At 44.4% G+C, this 22339-nt stretch overlaps 1 protein-coding gene across 1 annotated transcript in view; it reads left to right on the top strand.

Annotated features, from left to right (window-relative positions):
• LOC118360547 (integrin alpha-5-like) overlaps positions 1-22339 on the top strand; it is an 83617-nt gene that overhangs the window by 19538 nt on the left and 41740 nt on the right. Inside the window, exons 2-15 of the mRNA XM_052485087.1 lie at positions 7565-7695; positions 14169-14269; positions 14695-14818; positions 15347-15408; positions 15537-15582; positions 15711-15836; positions 16113-16157; positions 16411-16454; positions 16579-16635; positions 17274-17326; positions 17733-17938; positions 18167-18358; positions 18475-18520; positions 19178-19291. Coding sequence (XP_052341047.1) covers positions 7565-7695; positions 14169-14269; positions 14695-14818; positions 15347-15408; positions 15537-15582; positions 15711-15836; positions 16113-16157; positions 16411-16454; positions 16579-16635; positions 17274-17326; positions 17733-17938; positions 18167-18358; positions 18475-18520; positions 19178-19291 — 1347 coding nt within the window. The remainder of the gene's footprint in view (positions 1-7564; positions 7696-14168; positions 14270-14694; positions 14819-15346; positions 15409-15536; positions 15583-15710; positions 15837-16112; positions 16158-16410; positions 16455-16578; positions 16636-17273; positions 17327-17732; positions 17939-18166; positions 18359-18474; positions 18521-19177; positions 19292-22339) is intronic.

Here is a 22339-nt window from a genome sequence, read left to right as displayed (position 1 = left end):
CTTATCTCAGCTCACTGGTCACCATAGCAGCACCCGCCCATAGCACGCGTTCCAGTAGGTATATTTCACTGGTCATCCCCAAAGCCATCTCCTCCTTTGGCCACCTTTCCTTCCAGTTCTCTGCTGCCAGTGACTGGAACGAATTGCAAAAATCACTGAAGCTGGAGTCTTATATCTCCCTCACTAACTTGAACCTCTTTGGGCTAGGATGTTTGTTGACGTCTGGATGAGAAGCGTGCCCAAAGTAAACTGCCTGTTACTCAGGCCCAGAAGCTAGGATATGCATATAATTGGTAGATGTCGATAGAAAACACTCTAACGTTTCTAAAACTGTTAAAATAATGACTGTGAGTATAACAGACCTGATATGACAGGTGCAAACCTGAGGACAAACCATCCAGAAAAGAAAAACAATTCAGCCCACCACTTATTCCAATGGCTGTCATGTTTTATATGAAGGGAAAACCCCCCAGATTGCAGTTCCTAGGGCTTCCACTAGATGTCAACAGTCTTTAGAAAGAGTGTCAGGAAAATGAGCTAGAATTTGTAGTTTTTCTAAGTGGCTCCCATTTTGGCTGTAGTGTTTTCATGCATGTGGATGAGAGCACGTACTTGGTTGTTTATCTCTGGTAAAGACAATAACGATTCTCCATCTTAAATATGATAGTTTATTTACGTATTAGGGTACCTGAGGTTTGATTATAAACGTTATTTGACTTGTTTGGAGAAGTTTGGTAGCGTTTGAGATTCATTTTGTATGCATTTTGAAGGGGGGAACCAGGGGATTATTGAATGAAGCGCGCCAGCTAAACTGAGTTTTTGGGATATAAAGAAGGACTTTATCAAACAAAAGGACCATTTGTGATGTAGCTGGGACCTTTTGGAGTGCCAACAGAAGAAGATCTTCAAAGGTAAGGCATTTATTTTATCGCTATTTCTGACTTTCGTGGCGCACCTGCCTGGTTGGAAAATGTTTTTAATGCTTTTGTGTACTGGGCGCTGTCCTCAGATAATCACATGGTGTGCTTTTGCCGTAAAGCCTTTTTGAAATCTGAGACAGCCGCTAGATTAACAAGAAGTTAAGCTTTTTTCTGATGTATGACACTTGTATTTTCATGAATGTTAAATATGACTATTTCTGTCATTTGAATTTCGCGCTCTGCAATTTCACCAGAAGTTGTCGAAATGGGACACTAGCTTCCCACTGATCCGCAATAAGTTTTAAGCATCAGCTGTCAACGCAGCTTACCGATCATTGCACCTGTACACAGGCCATCTGTAAATAGCCCACCCAACTACCTCATCCCCATATTTCTTCTCTCCTTTGCACCCGTGTCTATACTTGCACATTCATGTTCTGCACATCTATCACTCCAGTGTTTAATTGCTAAATTGTAATTATTTCACCACTATGGCCTATTTATTGCCTTTCCTCCCCAATCTTACTACATTTGCACACACTGCATATAGATTTTCTATTCTGTTATTGACTGTACATTTGTTTATCCCATGTGTAACTCTGTGTTGTTTGTGTCACACTGCTTTGCTTTATCTTGGCCAGGCCGCAGTTGTAAATGAGAACTTGTTCTCAACTGGCCTACCTGGTTAAATAAAGGTGAAATATAAAAAATAGTATACCTCTCCTCTGCTCTGTCCTTATCCTCAGAGGGCCAGACAGTGTCCTCAGTCTCTGTATGCAAAGCCCTTTCTAAATCACAATTATAACTCTAGCTAGACTGATCCCCTGCCAGATAAAGGCCCATTAAATACTAATTATTCCTTATTTAGAATACTTTCAGATCACTATCAATGTGTTATTGTGTGTGTGTGTGTGTGTGTGTGTGTGTGTGTGTGTGTGTGTGTGTGTGTGTGTGTGTGTGTGTGTGTGTGTGTGTGTGTGTGTGTGTGTGTGTGTGTGTGTGTGTGTGTGTGTGTGTGTGTGTGTGTGTGTGTGCGTGTGCGTGCGTGTGTGTGTGTGTGTGTGTGTGTGTGTGTGAGAGAGAGAGGTGAAAAAACACACCCCTGTTTCCAGTTTGCTGATTAAAGCACCTCCCCCTTGTTGACTTTTTTCCCTTTGAAATGATGCCATCACAGAATACTTTTAGCATGTATTCAGATCAGATTCTCAATAGATGTAGTAAGCCTACTTTCTTTGGCATTTTAGTGCTTGGGATTTTGTGCTTACTGGCTTTTGTTCAATTTACCCCTGGACAAGGATTTGTAAAAAAAATACATTTTTGGACTGTACTGATTTAAATGTTTATATCTTCAAATTATACAATATTTAAAACAATTTGTTCAAAGGGTATTGCTCAAAAGCACATTTTGGAACACAGGAGCACAGCCAAACTTGTGTTCTGTATATCTCTCTAGCAATTGAAGAGAGGGGAAGCACTGAGATATGAGACATGAATGGACAAAGCAGAGCTCCACAGCAGCAGTGGGTTATTAAAGGGATAATCCACCCCTAGAACTACAAATCATGTAACTCCTGTCAATTTGGTGACAGTCTATGTTCTGTCAGTGGGTAAAAAAATGAAATCCCTATGATTTAACTTCTAAGTGGTCTGACTGTGAAAATCAGAAAATCGTGTAGGAACAGCGTCATAGCTACATAATTCTCGTCACTGGAGATGGGGGTATAACACACGATCACATTTCATGATGCTTTTAAAACAATGACCTGCTCTTCAGATCACCACATCAGCCAATAGATGGTATGGGCATACTAGAACACATCCATCCACCTATATCGTCATGACAATGTATATATTTCACTTAGATGTGCTCAATCTAAACAGTGTACCAAATTATTCAACTCTGTTTCTCCTTCAAGTACCATCTTGCAATGCGCCCTGTGTATCTGTAGGAGACAGAGATATTACAGAAAGGAGGAGATCGGTATCCCATTGGGCAATAAATGCAGAAATGTCCCACCCAACTGACTGACCCATCGCATTCACGTTGTAATGCTGCGTCACGTGGTTACTAAACTAATCGTCACGCAATCCCGTCTCAGTGTCAGGGTGGGAGTCGAGAAACCTGCCTATTTTCCTCAAGCTGGTCAGCCAGCACAGAAAGCGAGAGCATTGCATTGTGGGTTTGTAGTAGGCTTGAGCCGCAACAGATTTCCCAAAACAATATCCACATGTTTCTACCAACCTTGTTATAATGACAAAAGGAAACATTTGTTCATAAAATTTGTTTTCACATATTAGTGTTATTTATAGGAATTAGTGGTTTGGGCTGGATTATCCCTTCAATGAACAAGTGATGAACCATAGAATATGCTATGGAGTGAACACTCTAGTGTCAAACTTCATATCTGCGTGAGTGTGAAGAGAGAGAGAGAGCCTGTCAGCTGTCTCATCGTGGGAATCCATGATGACAAAGGTTCTCTGTGATCTACATTATTCTACAGCCAGAGCTCCATTGTCTACTCTTCTGGGAGCTACCCTCCTCAGTCTAAACCCAGGGCCAGAGCACTTGGACTCTCTCGCTCTCTCTCCCCCAAATCCGGACGGCCATGTTTTCTTTTCCCTCTTCCAAAACAAACCAAGGATTTCTGCCAAAGCTTTGACTTGGGTTTGGCCTGCACTTTATCTCTTCTATACCCTCACCTTCATGACCTGCCCCCCTGTTTGGCCTCAGTTTTGAACACCATAAGGCCTGGCTGACGCCAACTTCTTCTCTGAACTCCAATAGTCTCTTCTACCAAACCTTATTTCTATGTAAAAAGACCCATCTATAAGTCCTAACCAAGATGGGAACGTGTCGTGGCTCTACAAAAGCAGTGCAGTCTGACGAGGATGAAAGTATGGTTTCACCAAGGCTGGTTTCTGAAATGACGGTGGATCGTCTTGAGTCTGGACTGGAAATTGTTGAGTAGTTGTCCCCTGAGGGAAGATATTTAAATTTAGCGATAACGTAAACTACCACGCATCATTGGGTGACTGACCTGGAGCAGGAAAGGGTGTGCTCTTCCTGTGTTTAGGAAGACCCCTCTAGGCTCTACTCTACACTCACTGCCCTCATCTCTTCTGTTTTCTGCCCACTTCACTGTCCAGCACCATGCCAGTGATGATGATGGGATAATTGGAGCCTCGATGAGGTAATGACTACACTGTACTGGTTCAGCCAGACTGTCTACTGGAAAAAATGTCTGTCAGTTGAGCCATGGCAATATGTCCTGGTTCAGTGGATTGTCTAAACGTTCTCATTACCTGGCTGCTTTGGGTTTCCTCTGTCATTGAATATTCTGTCCCAGTGATTTTGAACCTGGTCAGCTGTTCCTCACACTCACCTGTAAGACCACTCGTTGTTGGTAGATCTGCTGAAGGGGTTTCCGTGTTACAGCAGCTATATGTCTGTAACAGTCCTGGTTTTGCATTTAGTTTACTTCAGGGTTACAGCAGCGATATATCTGTACCAGTCCTGGCTTTGCTATTAGTTTACTGCAGGGTTAAGTGGTTTAGCTAGATGTCTGTCTAAAGGGACAGGGCTATACAGCTGTGGAAACAACAGTGTGACCCCACTTAGGCCTTCTGCTTTCTTGTTATCCCATCAAATTTGCCCCACAGAGATCGCATGTGTGTGACCAGGAGAGGGAGAAAATGTCTTGTGCACACATTACAGCAACAATTGCACATGGTTACAATGTTATGTAACATAGTACTGTACTAGAACCTGTTAGAATGTTGGAAGTAGGGGTATAGCTTTGTGAGCAGTGAGATGTATATACAGTGCATTCGGAAAGTATTCAGACCCCTTGACTTCTTCCACATTTTGTTACGTTACAACCTTATTCTAAATTGATTAAATTGTCCCCCCCTTATTAATCTACACACAATACCCAAAAGTACATGTCCAAAATAGTTTATTAGAAATGTTTGCAATATCACATTTACATAAGTATTCAGACCCTTTACTTAGTACTTTGTTGAAGCACTATTGGCAGCAATTATGGCTTTGAGTCTTCTTGCGTGTGACGCAACAAGCTTGTCACCTCTGTATTTGGGAAATTTCTCCCATTCTTCTCTGAAGATCCTCTCAAGCTCTGTCCAGTTGGATTGGGAGTGTCGCTGCACAGCTATTTTCAGGTCTCTTGAGAGATGTTTGATCGGGTTCAAGTCCGGGCTCTGGCTGGGCCACACAAGGACTTTTACATTCTTGTCCTTGTCCGTTTTCTTGGCTGTGTACTTGGGGTTGTTGTCCTCTTGGTAGGTAAACCTTAGCCCCAGTCTGAGGTCCTGAGTACTCTGGAGCAGTTTTTCATCAAGCATTTCCTCTGTACTTTTCTCCATTCATCTTTCCCTCGATGCTGACTAGTCTTCCATGCCATGCCGCTGAAAAACATCGCCACATCATGATGCTGCCATCACCATGTTTCACAGTAGGAATGGTGCCAGGTTCCCTCCAGACGTGACACTTGGCATTCAGGCCAAATAGTTCAATCTTGGTTCCATCAGACCAGAGAATCTTGTTTCTCATGGTCTGAGAGTCATTAGGTAACTTTTGGCAAACTCCAAGCGGGCTGTCATGTGCCTTTTACTGAGGAGTGACTTCCGTCTGGCCACTCTACCATAAAGGCCTGATTGTTGGGGTGCTGCAGAGATGATTGTACTTCTGGAAGTTTCTACCATCTCCACAGAGAACCTCTGGAGCGCTGTCAGAGTGACCATCGGGTTCTCGGTCACCTCCCTGACCAAGGCCCTTCTCCCCCGATTGCTCAGTTTGGCCGGGCGGCCAGCTCTAGGAAGAGACTTGGTGGTTCCAAACTTCTTCCATTTAAGAATGATTGAGGCCACTGTGTTCTTGTGGACCTTCAATGCTGCAGAATTTCATCTCATGGATGATCAATGGAAACAGGATGCACCTGAGCTCAATTTTGAGTCTCATAGTAAAGGGTTTGAATACTTACAGTAACAATCAAAAGTTTGCACACACCTAATCATTCAAGGGTTTTTCTTTATTTGTACTACTTTCTAAATTGTAGGATAATAGTGAAGACATCAATACTGTGAAATAACACATATGGAATCATGTAGTAACCAAAAAAGTGTTTAACCAATCGAAATATTTTATATTTATATTTATATTTCTCTTGGCATCCTCTCAACCAGCTTCATGAGGTGGACACTTGGAATGCATTTCAATTAACAGGTGTGCTTTGTTAAAAATTAATGCATTTGAGCCAATCAGTTGTGTTTTGACAAGGTAAGGGTTGATTACAGAAGATAGCCCTATTTGGTAAAATACCAAGTCCATATTATGGCAAGAACAACTCATGTAAGCAAAGAGAAACGACAGTCCATAATTTCTTTAAGACATGAAGGTCAGTCAATCTGGAAAATGTCAAGAACTTTAAAAGTTTCTTCAAGTGCAGTCGCAAAAACCATCAAGCGCTATCATGAAACTGGCTCTCATGAGGACCGCCACAGGAAAGGAAGACCCAGAGTTACCTCTGCTGCAGAGGAGAAGTTCATTAGCGTTAACTGCACCTCAGATTGCAGCCCAAATAAATGTTTCACTGAGTTCAATTAACAGACACATCTCAACATCAACTGTTTAGAGGAGACTGCGTGAATCAGGCCTTCATGGTCAAATCGCTGCAAAGAAAGCACTACTAAAAGACACCAATATGAAGAGACTTGATTGGGCCAAGAAACACGAGCAATGGACATTAGAAAGGTGGAAATCTGTCCTTTTGGTCTGATGAGTCCAATTTTGAGATTTTTTTGGTTTCAATCTCTTGTGCTGCATCAGATGACCTGACCTCCACAATCACCTGACCTCAAACCAATTGAGATGGTTTGGGATGAGTTGAACCACAGAGTGAAGGAAAAGCAGCCAACAAGTGCTCAGCATATGTTGGAATTCCTTCAAGCCTGTAGGAAAAGCATTCCTCATGAAGTTGTTTGACAGAATGCCAAGAGTGTGCAAAGCTGTCATCAATGCAAAGGGTGACTACTTTGAAGATTCTAAAATCGAAAATATATTTGGATTTGTTTAACACTTTTTTTGGTTACTACATGATTCCATATGTGCTATTTCATAGTTTTGATGTCTTCACTATTATTCTTCAATGTAGAAAATAGTAAAAATTAATAAATGCGTCGGTGTCTAAACTTTTGACTGGTACTGTATATAAAGAAGTTATTTCAGTTATTTTGTTATAAATTAGCAAACATGTCTAAAAACCTGTTTTCGCTTTGTCGTTATGGGGTATTATGTGTAGATTGATGAGGAAAATAAACAATTTAATCAATTTTGAAATGAGGCTGTAACGTAACAAAATGTGAAAAAATTTAAGGGGTCTGAAGGCACTTTACCAGCTCTGCATCATGCTTAAACTGTTGAATAGAAGGTCTGGAATGTATTTTTATTTGATACCAGACCAAGAGCAGATATTAACAAACTATAATGACAGAAAATAATACCAAACTCATTCAGTGGATCTAAATTGCTATACTTCTACTGTTATGTTGCTGGGGGAGGAAGCATGTTAGGTAGAGGTGACATAATGACATTTGAATGACTGCATGTTTCTTCTTTCTTCTTACAGCGTCAGTGTAGTGATTGGCGCTCCCAAGGCCAATACCAGTCAGTTCAACATCACAGAGGGCGGGTCTGTGTACTTCTGCCCATGGAGTCTTGGCCAATCTGAGTGCCACAACATTGAATTTGACAATCAAGGTAAGACCCAATATGACCTCATTGCTTTAGGTCTTGATCACGCCTTCTCGCTCTTGCAGTCTGAACATGTTCTGAATTACATTGACTTATCGACTCACAAGTGGTTTAAGCACTAACGTTTGAGTCAAACATCACAGCAGAATGCCAGCTGTCCTTTTCGCCCCGTCCCGGCTCTCTGCTTCCTATAACATAAACCTCTCATCCACTCATCTCTTTTTATTGTCTTGACTGGTGACTGGAGCGTGAGACTCTTGAGAACTGGAGATTGTAAGCTGGTCAAGCCGTGGTCCTGTTCTAAGCACTTCTTAAAACCACTGGTCCATGGCCTCCAAGCTCCTGTGGCCGGCAGGTGATCATGTGTCTCTGTTCTACTTCACTGATCCTTTGTTTGACACGTTGGTTCCTGGAAACTCGATGCGCACACACAAACCCACACACTACATATACGCACACGTGCACATCGACAACACAAACACATGCATGCACACGCACACACACACCGATACAACACAAACACATGCGCACACACATACTTTTACGCTCATCATATGCTTCTGCATATATTATTATCTATCCTGATGCCTAGTCACTTTACCCTGCCTTCATGTACATATCTACCTCAAATACGTCTGCACATTGATCTGGTACTCCCTGTATATATCTCTACATTGATCTGGTACTGGTACTCCCTGTATATAGCCTCACATTGATCTGGTACTGGTACTTCTTGTATATAGCCTCACATTGATCTGGTACTGGTACTCCCTGTATATAGCCTCACATTGATCTGGTACTGGTACTTCCTGTATATAGCCTCACATTGATCTGGCACTGGTACTTCCTGTATATAGCTCCACATTGATCTGGTACTGGTACTTCCTGAATATAGCCTCAGATCGATCTGGTACTGGTACTTCATGTATATAGCTCCACATTGATCTGATACTGGTACTTCCTGTATATAGTTCCACATTGATCTGGTACTGGTACTTCCTGTATATAGCCTCACATTGATCTGGTACTGGTACTCCCTGTATATAGCCTCACATTGATATGGTACTGGTACTTCCTGTATATAGTTCCACATTGATCTGGTACTGGTAATTCCTGTATATAGTTCCACATTGATCTGGTACAGGTACTCCCTGTATATAGCCTCACATTGATATGGTACTGGTACTTCCTGTATATAGCCTCACATTGATATGGTACTGGTACTTCTTGTATATAGGTCCACATTGATCTGGTACTGGTACTTCCTGTATATAGTTCCACATTGATCTGGTACTGGTACTTCCTGTATATAGTTCCACATTGATCTGGTACTGGTAATTCCTGTATATAGTTCCACATTGATCTGGTACAGGTACTCCCTGTATATAGCCTCACATTGATATGGTACTGGTACTTCCTGTATATAGCCACACATTGATCTGGTACTGGTACTTCCTGTATATAGTTCCACATTGATCTGGTACTGGTACTTCCTGTATATAGTTCCACATTGATCTGGTACAGGTACTCCCTGTATATAGCCTCACATTGATATGGTACTGGTACTCCCTGTATATAGCTCCATATTGATCTGGTACTGGTACTCCCTATATATAGCCTCACATTGATCTGGTACTGGTACTTCCTGTATATAGCCTCACATTGATTTGGTACTGGTACTTCCTGTATATAGCCTCACATTGATCTGGTACTGGTACTCCCTGTATATAGCCTCACATTGATCTGGTACTGGTACTTCCTGTATATAGCCTCACATTGATCTGGTACTGGTACTTCCTGTATATAGCCTCACATTGATTTGGTACTGGTACTTCCTGTATATAGCCTCACATTGATCTGGTACTGGTACTCCCTGTATATAGCCTCACATTGATCTGGTACTGGTACTTCCTGTATATAGCCTCACATTGATCTAGTACTGGTACTCCCTGTATATAGCCTCACATTGATCTGGTACTGGTACTCCCTGTATATAGCCTCACGTTGATCTGGTACTGGTACTTGCTGTATATTGTGACGGCCCCGAATTTTTCTGAACCGTCTCAGTGCAGCTCCTTCCAATAGGGCGCTTTCACTTTAATTCCCAATTAAATAGCCAGCATCAGCTGCACAAAAGTGGGGTTGTGATGGAGACGTGACTGAGGATGTGTTCAACCCTCAGTTCTCTATTCCGTTGTTTTGTTGCCGTAAAACGTGTGTTTTGTAGCCTAAGAGAGTTTACCCAGGATCGGATCCACTCTTTGCGTCCGTGGACTACATCTCTCCGTTCTTCGTGGCAGATTGGATTGTCTGACTGACCGACTGACTACAACCTTTTTGTATACGGTATTTCATTTGTTTTGATGTGAGGTATACTGTGATGATTTATGTAGTTAGTTGTAGTTGAGGACTTAGTAAGAGTTGATACGCTTTAAGTTCTATGGTAAAATAATTGTTATATTGATGGTATGTTTAATACTGTGTTACGCTACACTGAATGAACAGACAAACATTGCGTGACAAAAGTCACTTGAGTTCACTGAACTCCTTTACCGGGCTGGACTCTTTTTAGGCCCGAGGTACAGGACATTTCTGGAGGAACCAGAACTCATTGTGTTATATTATTATATGTGTGTGTAATCATTGTTGTTGCTAATACAACCCACGCAAAAGAATATAGTTGTTTTTGAAGTTCTTTCCAATGTTTTAAGGGTTTATGAAAAGTTTATTTCCATCCTGACTTTGACATAAGTCCTTTGTATTGGTGTAGACTTGACGGACCAGATGGGACTCATTCCCACCCAAACTAAAGGGAGAAACTAATGTTTTCTCTGGTAGGCACAACCTACCTGGCACCCCTATAAATAATAACCTCAAGTCAAAACCGTTACAATATAGCCTCACATTGATCTGGTACTTCCTGTATATAGCTCCACATTGATCTGGTACTTCCTGTATATAGCTCCACATTGATCTGGCACTGGTACTTCCTGTATATAGTTCCACATTGATATGGTACTGGTACTTCCTGTATATAGCTCCATTCTTGGGTATTTTATTCCTCTTGTGTTACTATTTAAATGTTTTAATAATATTTTTTTTAACTATTTGGGAAGGGCTCGTAAGCAAGTGTTTCACTGTTAAGTCTACGCCTGTTCTATTCTGCAAATGTGCTAATAGTTTTTATTTGATTTGATCCCTTTGAGCATGTCATTAGTGCCTTTCTTTTTGCGACAAACATGTGTTTTTGGAGTGTTTTAGACAAGGGTATCTTCCCTTTTGGCTAGATACAGTATGTGTTCTGTCCAGGGCATATAACTCCAGGGCATATAGGGAGAACAAATATATAGTCAAAAGAAACGGCCACTACATACAATGACAATAAATACAATTATATATTTGTTCTCGCCAAAGAGCTTCATTTGAACCTGAATGTAAAGGGTAGACATACAGTAAACCTTCCTGGGTTTATGGCTCACTATTGTGAGCTCTTCAGAGAAGTGGAGCAGTGTTCCAGTGACTGGACAGCTGAAGGCCCCATCAACCTTTACAGGAATGATGAAAGAATAAGTTAAGGAGTGACAGAGTTGTAGGAGAGAAGAATTTGCTGTGTATATTAGATTGTTCTCTCCCTCTGACACACACACACACACACACACAGTGGAGCCCCATTTTACAGCAGATCTCAAGGAATCAAATTGCTGATTGCTCCTTTCTTCTGTTTTCATTCCCTTTCTCTTCCAACATATTCATAAAATGTGTTGCACATCCTTGGATGCTGGCTGAGGGCCATGTTCGTCACAGTGATGTAATGTGCAGCAGGGCGTTGGGGTGAAGGATAGTCTTTTGGGGATTTGGACAGTCTGCTTTGAAGGCGAACATTTGATTTGTGAGGAAGAGCCAATTCTGCCATCTGGGCCAGCATACAAGAGCCTAGCACCCCTGTCTGTAGGACAAAGGAAATATGTTTTCCTTATTTGCTTATGACATGGCTAGAGCTCGGTAATATATTAGTGTTGACCTTTTTATATGAGAGGTGTGTCTGTTTTTGTGACATTATTTAGGGTCTCCCCTGGGTGTGGGTGAGGTCTCCCCTGGGTGTGGGTGAGGTCTCCCCTGGGTGTGGGTGAGGTCTCCCCTGGGTGTGGGTGAGGTCTCCCCTGGGTGTGGGTGAGGTCTCCCCTGGGTGTGGGTGAGGTCTCCCCTGAGCCTGACCAAGAGGCCTCCCTCTCCACTTCCCCTTCCAATGAGATAAGATGAGACAGCCCAGTGATCTGAGGGAGGGAGAGAGGGACAGGGGGGAAATCGGAGCCCTGTTTCCATCTATGAACCATCTTCCCCTACCACCAGTAACTCCCCCAGGGCCAGCTAATGTGATGAGTGAATTTGGCCACTTGTCTCTGACCGCATCCGCCCTGTACTCTAACCCAGGATACTCCTCTAATGGGTCTCCTCTCGCAAAGTTCAAAGGGGAGAGTCTGTGGACACACGCCAGACCCCACCCTACTCTCTGCTGTCCTGTCTCAGGAGAGAGAAGGGTCGAGGGGCACTAGTCACGTCAGCACAAAGTCTACCCAAGTTCACTGAAAGGATGTTACATGACCACATTGCCACGAGTCTACTGGATTTTTCTCTCTCGTATCAAAGCCGTGTTTGTCTGGCTTGTCCTGCCTCTTAACCTACTGATCTTTTCATCATTCCATCCGGCACACTCTATGAACGCCAATATGGCACCTCTGACATGGACAATAAGAGCAGTGACAGACACGGAGCTCAGAGCACAGCAGCTCAGAAGTGAAGTGAAGTTAGAGAACACCCCAATGCCAGTTCTGTATGGAGTTGATAGTCTTGGACTCTGAACGTAGCGATTATGTCATTGAAATAACTGTAGAGATGTCATGTTGAAATATATATCATTTTCTGTTTCACTGTGACCAGGTGGTCAAGAAGAATCCATCTACTAAAGTTCTGAAACATGAATAATAGATTGATTTCCCTGCTGATACTCATGGTTGCTGGGGTAGTGTGTCCAATTTGGCTTGCATGTCTCCTCAGTGTCACCCTCTCATTTTATCAAAACAAAGGCCCCTGAGTTATGAAAATAGTAGTGCAGATTATTGCTGTGCAGTTAAAGGAACAAGCCTCTTAGATATTTTTAATGTTAGGCATGTTATTTGTGGTATCGCTAAAGCGTGTCTTTCCACACATGATGGAGGTGACCACATGTATTATGGTAGGGAACAGGGGTGCTGTGAGCCGATGAGTAATGCTGAAGGGGAAACCTGGTGACGTTATATCTACTGTGACGTTATTAAAGGACCCTAATCCCCACTGCTTTCCTTCCAGGCCAGGGGGAGACCAAACTCTGAGAGAAGGAGGAAGTGAAGCAGGAGAGGGGAAGAAAAAGGAACAGAGAACAAGAGAGGGAGTGATGTACAAAGGGAAGGACAGAAAGTGGAGAGGGAGAGGGAACACTTGCGAGAGAGAGAGATGCATGCCTAAGAGGTTGCTAGGAAGAAGCAGAGCCAGAGCGTTTGTTTTCCTTGGACACAGTCCCCCCCCCCTCTTTCTTTCTTTCCTTCCACCAAGACATGGAGCAGAGCAGGCCCTCACCCAGAGCTGACACACAGCCTGCAGAGGAGGCTGAAACACAGCCTGCTTTCCTCACATCCACAGGTCACAACCTCTGGCTCACACCACCAGGCCCCCTTCCCCGACAGATAGATATGGCTCTGTTGCAACACTTGTGGTTTAGCGCTGGAGAATATTAGTGGGAAAAAAGAAGTGGGCTGGGGTGCGGTCGCTGGGTACAAGTTCCACTGGATACGTCTTGTAGTCCGAATTCCAAGCGTTTAGAATACTTGTTACAGGATGTTTCACGGTATGTACACTGTATAAACCGATTTGTTTGGATTTTGTTTCTCACCATGGCAACACAGATGTTGCATCAGTCTTGCCAATAAAATGTCCTGTTTGAACCTGTTTGAACCTGACTCCTGCAGCCATGTCCTGTCCTGTCACAGATGCTGAATCCTAAATGGCACCCTATTCCCTACATAGTGCATGTCTCTGGTCAAGAGTAGTGTACTATATAGGGAGTATGGTGCCATTTGGGTCTCAGACAGCGATTGAGTAGAGCTCTGAGTTACAGGCCAGGTGGCCAAACAGAGTCAGGGTCAGTGTGGTCACCCAGAGCTGGACCAGTCAGAGAACTCAGGTTGACATCTGAACAGTGAGGACCAGAGCCATAATGAGGAATATAAGGCTCTGGTGAGCACCAAATACCTTCTAGTTTCTCTCTGGAAAGTTCTTCATGAGAAACTTGATGTGTGTTTGTGTTTAATGATGCAGTAAGTAAGTCCTGTAGTAGCAGATGTCTGGATGACGTTGTCTGGAGCCTCCAAGAGAAGAACTACAATGTTTCATTAGGAGCTTTTCAGTCATCACTCAGTTTAGTTGTTGTTTTGTCTTCTTCTCAGGGGACCGCATAGTCACTGTCAGTGGCACAGACTACCAGGCTGAAGTCAAGTCCCACCAGTGGTTCGGCGCCACCATCCGTTCCCACGGAGACACCATTCTGGTAAGACAACACTCAGAGACTGAGACCAGGTTGAGAAAGTCAGTTTATTTCAACGTTGGTCTCTATAGCCCAGAGTCCCTCAACTGTTATGTCTGGCGTTCATGTCAAGGGGTTGTATATATTCATTGTTCCAAGTTTGTCTTAAACTTCTTAAAGGTCTTTGTCTATCATGTTGTTGTGACTCTATTACAATTTTCCCCTCCACTGTGTCTCTCAGAGGAGAAGTGTTTTGTGCTCCTGTGACATTGAAGTTGAGACGACTGTCGTTTTTCTTTTGATGATTGTGAGGGACGTGACCTGGATTTGGTTACATTTGTGACTTTTCTCCAGATGTAACATTAACCTCTCTCTGGGTCTCCATCGAGTTACACAGGGTGTTGTTGTACCTGAAAAACAACTCCCTCCTCTGCCCCCCGCCCATATAGGCCTGTGCCCCCCTCTACTCCTGGAGAACCAAAGCAGAAAAGCCCCAGTCAGATACCACGGGAACCTGCTACCTCTCTGTCAAGAACTTCACCAAGTTTGTGGAATATGCTCCCTGTCGCACAGGTAATCCTTCTTGGTTTTTCACAAAGACGTCATCCATTTTCTAATGCTCTTCTCTGCCGACCGAATACCCCACTACCCAACTACCCTACACTACAGGTTACTCCTGTGGCCTACCTCTGACACAGCAGCTGTCCACACAGCAGGCTATTAGACAGGGGTTAAGTGCTGCGCCTGAAGGCCACAACAGAAGGGATGTATATAGTCTCAAGTACCCCTACTGAGGAAACACTTCCAGTGACATCACACACTGGCTGTGGGGAAAGAATGTACCTTTATCAGATGCAGTCAACTATGTTATCCCATATTGACCAAATGTATCCCTACTGCTTGTAATGGCTGGCTGGCTTGGTTCTGTTCAAAATACCCAGTTGAGTCATCACGTCAAGGTTACAAATATTTCCAAAATATCTACATTCTGAAGTATTGGTTTAATATGAGGCAATTTATGGATCTTTAAATTAGCTTTTTCAAATCAGAAACATTCATGTATAAAACTGATTTATCAACCTTTGCCTCTGTTTATTTCAGAATTCATTAACCAGGGTGGTCAGGGCTACTGTCAGGGGGGATTCAGTGCTGATTTCACGAAGGTAACACTCCTAAACACTTCCTCTCAGTTCAGTACCAGAGGTTTATCAAATACTATGGATTGCAAACACACATGATCTCTCTCATGATTCTGTCTCTCTCTCTGTTGCTCTCGCTCTCTCGCTTTCAGGATGGGAAAGTGGTGCTTGGAGGACCAGGCAGCTTCTTCTGGCAAGGTACAGGGTCTGACAACCCCCCTGGACCACAAGCAAATAAGTTGTAGCAGTATTCTGAAGTTATTTGTGTGAAACCTGAGAGAAACTTTCCATTCACTCCCTGTTTCCTGCTTCATGTGTCTCCTCAGGTCAGGTGATCTCAGCAGCCAAAGAGGAAATAATCAAGGCCTACTATCCAGGGTACTTCATGCAGTCTGTGGAGGGACAGACCCAGACCAGACAGGCTCAGATCAAATATGACGACAGCTACCACGGTAAGACTTTCCTCTCTCGTAATTCTATCACTCTCGTGATCCCCTTGCTTTCCAAACATGCTGGTTTCCTGTGTAGGCTACTCGAGTCTGAGAACTATGATTTGGAAACGTCACCACATTCCCTCTAATCCTCTGAGCTCTGATAAAAGGTGGATAGATGCAAAGTTGGGCAAAGTACATGTCTTTATCCATAGATTACACTTCAGGAGTAGTGGAGGTGTATAGGTTCTGAATGCTTGATATCATATGACTGTCTGCTCTCTTGCGGCCTTGCAGGTTACTCTGTTGCAGTTGGGGAATTCAGTGGAGATGACGTGGAAGGTAAAGACATCTGTACCGCAGACTTCCACAGGCCTGGCTGCACATCAGACAGCCATTAAAGGGTTCAGATTGTTTACTATACCTGAAGTGAACTCAAACTGAACTCACCTACACAATTCTGTCCCGCTACTAAGCTGGAAAGACTGCGATCGCTGGAATTCTCAGAGTTCCAGACAGCTGTGACCTTTGTGATATTTCCCCTCCTAAATCTTCAATTTTTTCTCTGTTTTCCCCCTGTCTGTGCACTTCTCAGATGTTGTGGCTGGGGTCCCAAAAGGGGTCATGCTCTATGGTTTGGTAAGAACCTCATCACCGCTCTCATTTTGAGTGGAATATTGTAACACAGGCCTAATACACTATACATATGTTGGACCTCAGAGATTTTGACCATGTGTTCTGTGTGTGTGTCTGCTCTCTGCAGGTGTCTGTTTTAAATGGCACTGATCTGAAGTCCATGCTCAACTACACTGGCGAACAGGTAAGCCACAAACCTCAAAACAGTTTTTTTCAGACACTCTGCGGTTCCATAACTAGCTGTTTCTCGTGGCAACTCTTAATTTCCTGAGTCAGTGTGTACTGGAACACTGATGATATAAGCACAATAATTTCCTTTACAAGTCTCTGCTAACTGGATTTCAAGCCATCTGTGGTTTGCTGTAAAGCATAATTATTGAAGTTAAAGTGCAGAAGCAATTTTCTCCAAATGAGCAGCATGATCCTTTCTGCAAATGGAATGGAAATAGCGTGAGCCCCTTTTAATGGTGCTGATTGGTTCAGCTGAATAAATAAAATCATACATGTATTTTCTTACCCTGGGAGTCTGGGAATTAAGCGTTTTCTGTGTCTTTCAGATAAAAATGTATTATACAGACATGACAAAAAAGACTAACTTAACAGCTTCAAGCTAGACCAAGCAAGCACCATCATTTTCATTGACCATTTTGTCTCTGTTAGTAGTCTCTTCTTCAGGATCTCTCTTAATTCAAGTAGATTTACTATAATTTATGTTATAGAAGCCCCTTTGCTGAAAAGCAGCTTTTCTATTTTGAGCCGTTTTGACCCCAGATAGATAGTGATGTTGTAGGAATGTGACATGATGTCTTGATGTTTTCTCAGATGGGCTCCTATTTTGGGTATACTGTGTCCACAGCCGACATCAATAACGACGGGTGAGTTCTCGAGGAGTCGAACATCACATTCTAATGAAACATTGTTGTACAGTATGTTCTTGCCCATGAGCAACATTTAATTTATCCAATAATGTTATTGGAAAACTCAGTCAACATCAATAATGACGAATGAGTAGGAGTCGGTTCTCAGACAGCTGACATAGTGGCGTTCTCACCCTTTTTAATGATATGGGTGGTGGTGAGACGGGTTTTCTGAGCCAATTACTACTTTTATGGGAAATGTGTCTTTTGTGTCTGTACTAGGGTTGAGAAATTGTAAATAAGAATCCAGAAATTCCCAGATTTCACGAAAACCTGGGAATTTGAGGAAAGCTTCCTGAATTTGCCACATTAGTCTGTACAATGTATATGTCTGTGACCGTGTGTTTCTCTCTCCTCCCCTCAGCATGTCTGACCTGTTGGTGGGAGCTCCCATGTACATGACCCGAGGGTCAGACGGCCGTCTGGAGGAGGTGGGACGTGTGTACCTCTATCTGCAGCGTGGACCACTGGACCTGGAGCCAACTCTCAACCTGACCGGGACCCAGGTGTTTGGGAGGTTTGGCAGCACCATCGCACCTCTGGGAGACCTCAACCTGGATGGATACAATGGTGAGAGGTGTGGTGGTAATACTGGAGCTTTAAGGGACAGAAGCATTATTTGATTGAAAAGTGAAACCTTCCCTCTTATGGACTGTTTTTGTGTCAGGTTATTGGTTTTGAGACTACTACATGTCGCTTTTGTTGGTCTCATGTAGTTCATTCAAAGTCCTAATAGTCTGGAAAGTTCTGAGTGATCTCACGGTCTTCTCCTGTTCTCTCCTCTTCTCTGATTGGTAGACTTGGCCATCAGCTGTCCTTTCGGTGGAGAGGACCAGCAGGGATTGGTTCTCATCTACAACGGATTCGCCGGTGGGCTCAGGAACACACCCTCTCAGGTCATAGCTGGCCAATGGGCTTCAGGCACAGTGCCGGCCAGCTTTGGATTCTCACTCCGAGGTGCTAAGGATCAGGACATGAATGGCTACCCAGGTGAGTGACAAGACCAGTGAATTTTTAAAAACATCTCTCATAGTTCTGAGTGTGCTTATACTGTGTACTTATTGTTTACTTGTAGTGTATGAACTAGAAATGTCTTTTCACAACAGATCTTATTGTTGGTGCTTTCGGAGTTGACAAGGCGATTTTGTACAGGTAATTTCATTTTACTCATAACCTTCTATCTGTCAAACTATTGAGGGATTGTTTTTTTAAAATAAAGTGTTGAGTTAAGAGGTTTACCCAAAGGTCTGCCTCTACCATATGTAACTTCAGCCCAAAGGTCTGCCTCTATCATATGTAACTTCAGCCCAAAGGTCTGCCTCTACCATATGTAACTTCAGCCCAAAGGTCTGCCTCTATCATATGTAACTTCAGCCCAAAGGTCTGCCTCTATCATATGTAACTTCAGCCCAAAGGTCTGCCTCTACCATATGTAACTTCAGCCCAAAGGTCTGCCTCTATCATATGTAACTTCAGCCCAAAGGTCTGCCTCTATCATATGTAACTTCAGCCCAAAGGTCTGCCTCTACCATATGTAACTTCAGCCCAAAGGTCTGCCTCTACCATATGTAACTTCAGCCCAAAGGTCTGCCTCTATCATATGTAACTTCAGCCCAAAGGTCTGCCTCTATCATATGTAACTTCAGCCCAAAGGTCTGCCTCTATCATATGTAACTTCAGCCCAAAGGTCTGCCTCTACCATATGTAACTTCAGCCCAAAGGTCTGCCTCTACCATATGTAACTTCAGCCCAAAGGTCTGCCTCTATCATATGTAACTTCAGCCTCTGCTCCCATCTAATGTACTACAGATCCCGGCCCATCGTCAACACCAGTGCCTCCCTGACCGTCTATCCCACAATGATCAACCCCGAGGAGAAGAGTTGTTCAGTCAACAACGGCAACACCACCATACCGGTCTCCTGGTAAGCACTGCATCATATCTGTCTCCTGGTAAGCACTGCATCATATCTGTCTCCTGGTAAGTACTGCATCATATCTGTCTCCTGGTAAGCACTGCATCATATCTGTCTCCTGGTAAGTACTGCATCATATCTGTCTCCTGGTAAGTACTGCATCATACCTGTCTCCTGGTAAGCACTGCATCATATCTGTCTCCTGGTAAGCACTGCATCATACCTGTCTCCTGGTAAGCACTGCATCATATCTGTCTCCTGGTAAGCACTGCATCATATCTGTCTCCTGGTAAGCACTGCATCATATCTGTCTCCTGGTAAGCACTGCATCATATCTGTCTCCTGGTAAGCACTGCATCATATCTGTCTCCTGGTAAGCACTGCATCATATCTGTCTCCTGGTAAGCACTGCATCATATCTGTCTCCTGGTAAGCACTGCATCATATCTGTCTCCTGGTAAGCACTGCATCATATCTGTCTCCTGGTAAGCACTGCATCATATCTGTCTCCTGGTAAGCACTGCATCATATCTGTCTCCTGGTAAGCACTGCATCATATCTGTCTCCTGGTAAGCACTGCATCATATCTGTCTCCTGGTAAGCACTGCATCATATCTGTCTCCTGGTAAGCACCGCATCATGCCTGTCTCCTGGTAAGTACCGCATCATGCCTGTCTCCTGGTAAGCACCGCATCATATCTGTCTCCTGGTAAGCACTGCATCATACCTGTCTCCTGGTAAGCACTGCATCATACCTGTCTCCTGGTAAGCACTGCATCATACCTGTCTCCTGGTAAGTACTGCATCATACCTGTCTCCTGGTAAGTACTGCATCATACCTGTCTCCTGGTAAGTACTGCATCATACCTGTCTCCTGGTAAGTACTGCATCATACCTGTGTCATGTTGAGTAATTGTCTCGTCTCCAGGTCCTGAGTTCTGATCAAGGATCAGGTCTCCCTGTCCATGTTATCTTTTTCAAAAGTTTAAATTGATCCTAGATCAGCAACCCCTACTCTAAGACAGTTTGTGAATACAGGTGCAGACTCCATGATCTAAGGGTGTTGTTGTCTAACTGCTGCTTGATTGACATTCGGCACAACAGGAAGGAGTTCCTCAAAACTATCTCTCATTTGTAATTAGACAGGAAGTCCCTTTGAGGACATACTGTATCACTCCACAAGACTAATCATGTTATTTATTTGGGAGACAGTCAGGCTTATCTGGTGGTGATGGTGACCTGTTGTTATAGCAACTTCATAACAGATTCTGTTTCTTCGAGAGGAGCAGTGAATATGCAGCATGGTACTCATTACCATCCAATGGGAGCCGATACAGAACAGCGTTTCTCTGATCTCTGGCTGTGCTGCCCAACATGCTTGACACTGTGTTGGTGTGTCTGCTGCTTCCCCCCCTGCATTGCCAGGTGATGGTGGGATGCAGGTGGGGGTGGAGGGAAAGAGGGATAGAGGGGGAGATGGAGGGAGGGAGGGGTCGGGAAGTTTGCCAGCTGCTTTTGAATGAGTTATTGTTTGGTGTTGGAACACAGCTGGGAAGCATCAGGATGTGGAGATGCTCCTGTGCAGGCACACATTCCTACACAGGCACAGGCACAGGGACACATTCCTACACAGGCACAGGCACAGGCACAGGGACACATTCCTACACAGGCACAGGCACAGGGACACATTCCTACACAGGCACAGGCACACACTCCTACACAGGCACAGGCACACACTCCTACACAGACACAGGCACACACTCCTACACAGGCACAGGCACACACTCCTACACAGGCACAGGCACACACTCCTACACAGGCACAGGGACACATTCCTACACAGGCACAGGCACACATTCCTACACAGGCACAGGCACACACTCCTACACAGGCACAGGCACACACTCCTACACAGACACAGGCACACACTCCTACACAGGCACAGGCACACACTCCTACACAGGCACAGGCACACACTCCTACACAGGCACAGGCACACACTCCTACACAGGCACAGGCACACACTCCTACACAGGCACAGGCACACACTCCTACACAGGCACAGGCACACACTCCTACACAGGCACAGGCACAGGCACACACTCCTACACAGGCACACACTCCTAGACACAGGCACACACTCCTACACAGGCACAGGCACACACACACAGGCACACACTCCTACACAGACACAGGCACACACTCCTACACAGGCACAGGCACACACTCCTACACAGGCACAGGCACACATTCCTACACAGGCACAGGCACACATTCCTACACAGGCACAGGCACACATTCCTACACAGGCACAGGCACACACTCCTACACAGGCACAGGCACACACTCCTACACAGACACAGGCACACACTCCTACACAGACACAGGCACACACTCCTACACAGGCACAGGCACACACTCCTACACAGGCACAGGCACACACTCCTACACAGGCACAGGCACACATTCCTACACAGGCACAGGCACACACTCCTACACAGGCACAGGCACACACTCCTACACAGGCACAGGCACACACTCCCGATACAGGCACAGGCACACACTCCTACACAGGCACAGGCACACGCTCCTACACAGGCACAGGCACACACTCCTACACAGGCACACACTCCTACACAGACACAGGCACAGGCACACACTCCTACACAGGCACACACTCCTACACAGGCACAGGCACACACTCCTACACAGGCACAGGCACACACTCCTACACAGGCACAGGCACACACTCCTACACAGGCACAGGCACACACTCCTACACAGGCACACACTCCTACACAGGCACACACTCCTACACAGGCACAGGCACACACTCCTACACAGGCACACACACAGGCACACACTCCTACACAGGCACACACTCCTACACAGGCACAGGCACACACTCCTACACAGGCACAGGCACACACTCCTACACAGGCACAGGCACACACTCCTACACAGGCACAGGCACACACTCCTACACAGGCACAGGCACACACTCCTACACAGGCACAGGCACACACTCCTACACAGACACAGGCACACACTCCTACA

This window comes from Oncorhynchus keta, chromosome 28, assembly GCF_023373465.1.
Source record: "Oncorhynchus keta strain PuntledgeMale-10-30-2019 chromosome 28, Oket_V2, whole genome shotgun sequence".
Classification (NCBI taxonomy): domain Eukaryota; kingdom Metazoa; phylum Chordata; class Actinopteri; order Salmoniformes; family Salmonidae; genus Oncorhynchus; species Oncorhynchus keta.
Note: the sequence above shows the minus strand (reverse complement) of the source record. Positions and strands in the feature narration are given on the sequence as shown.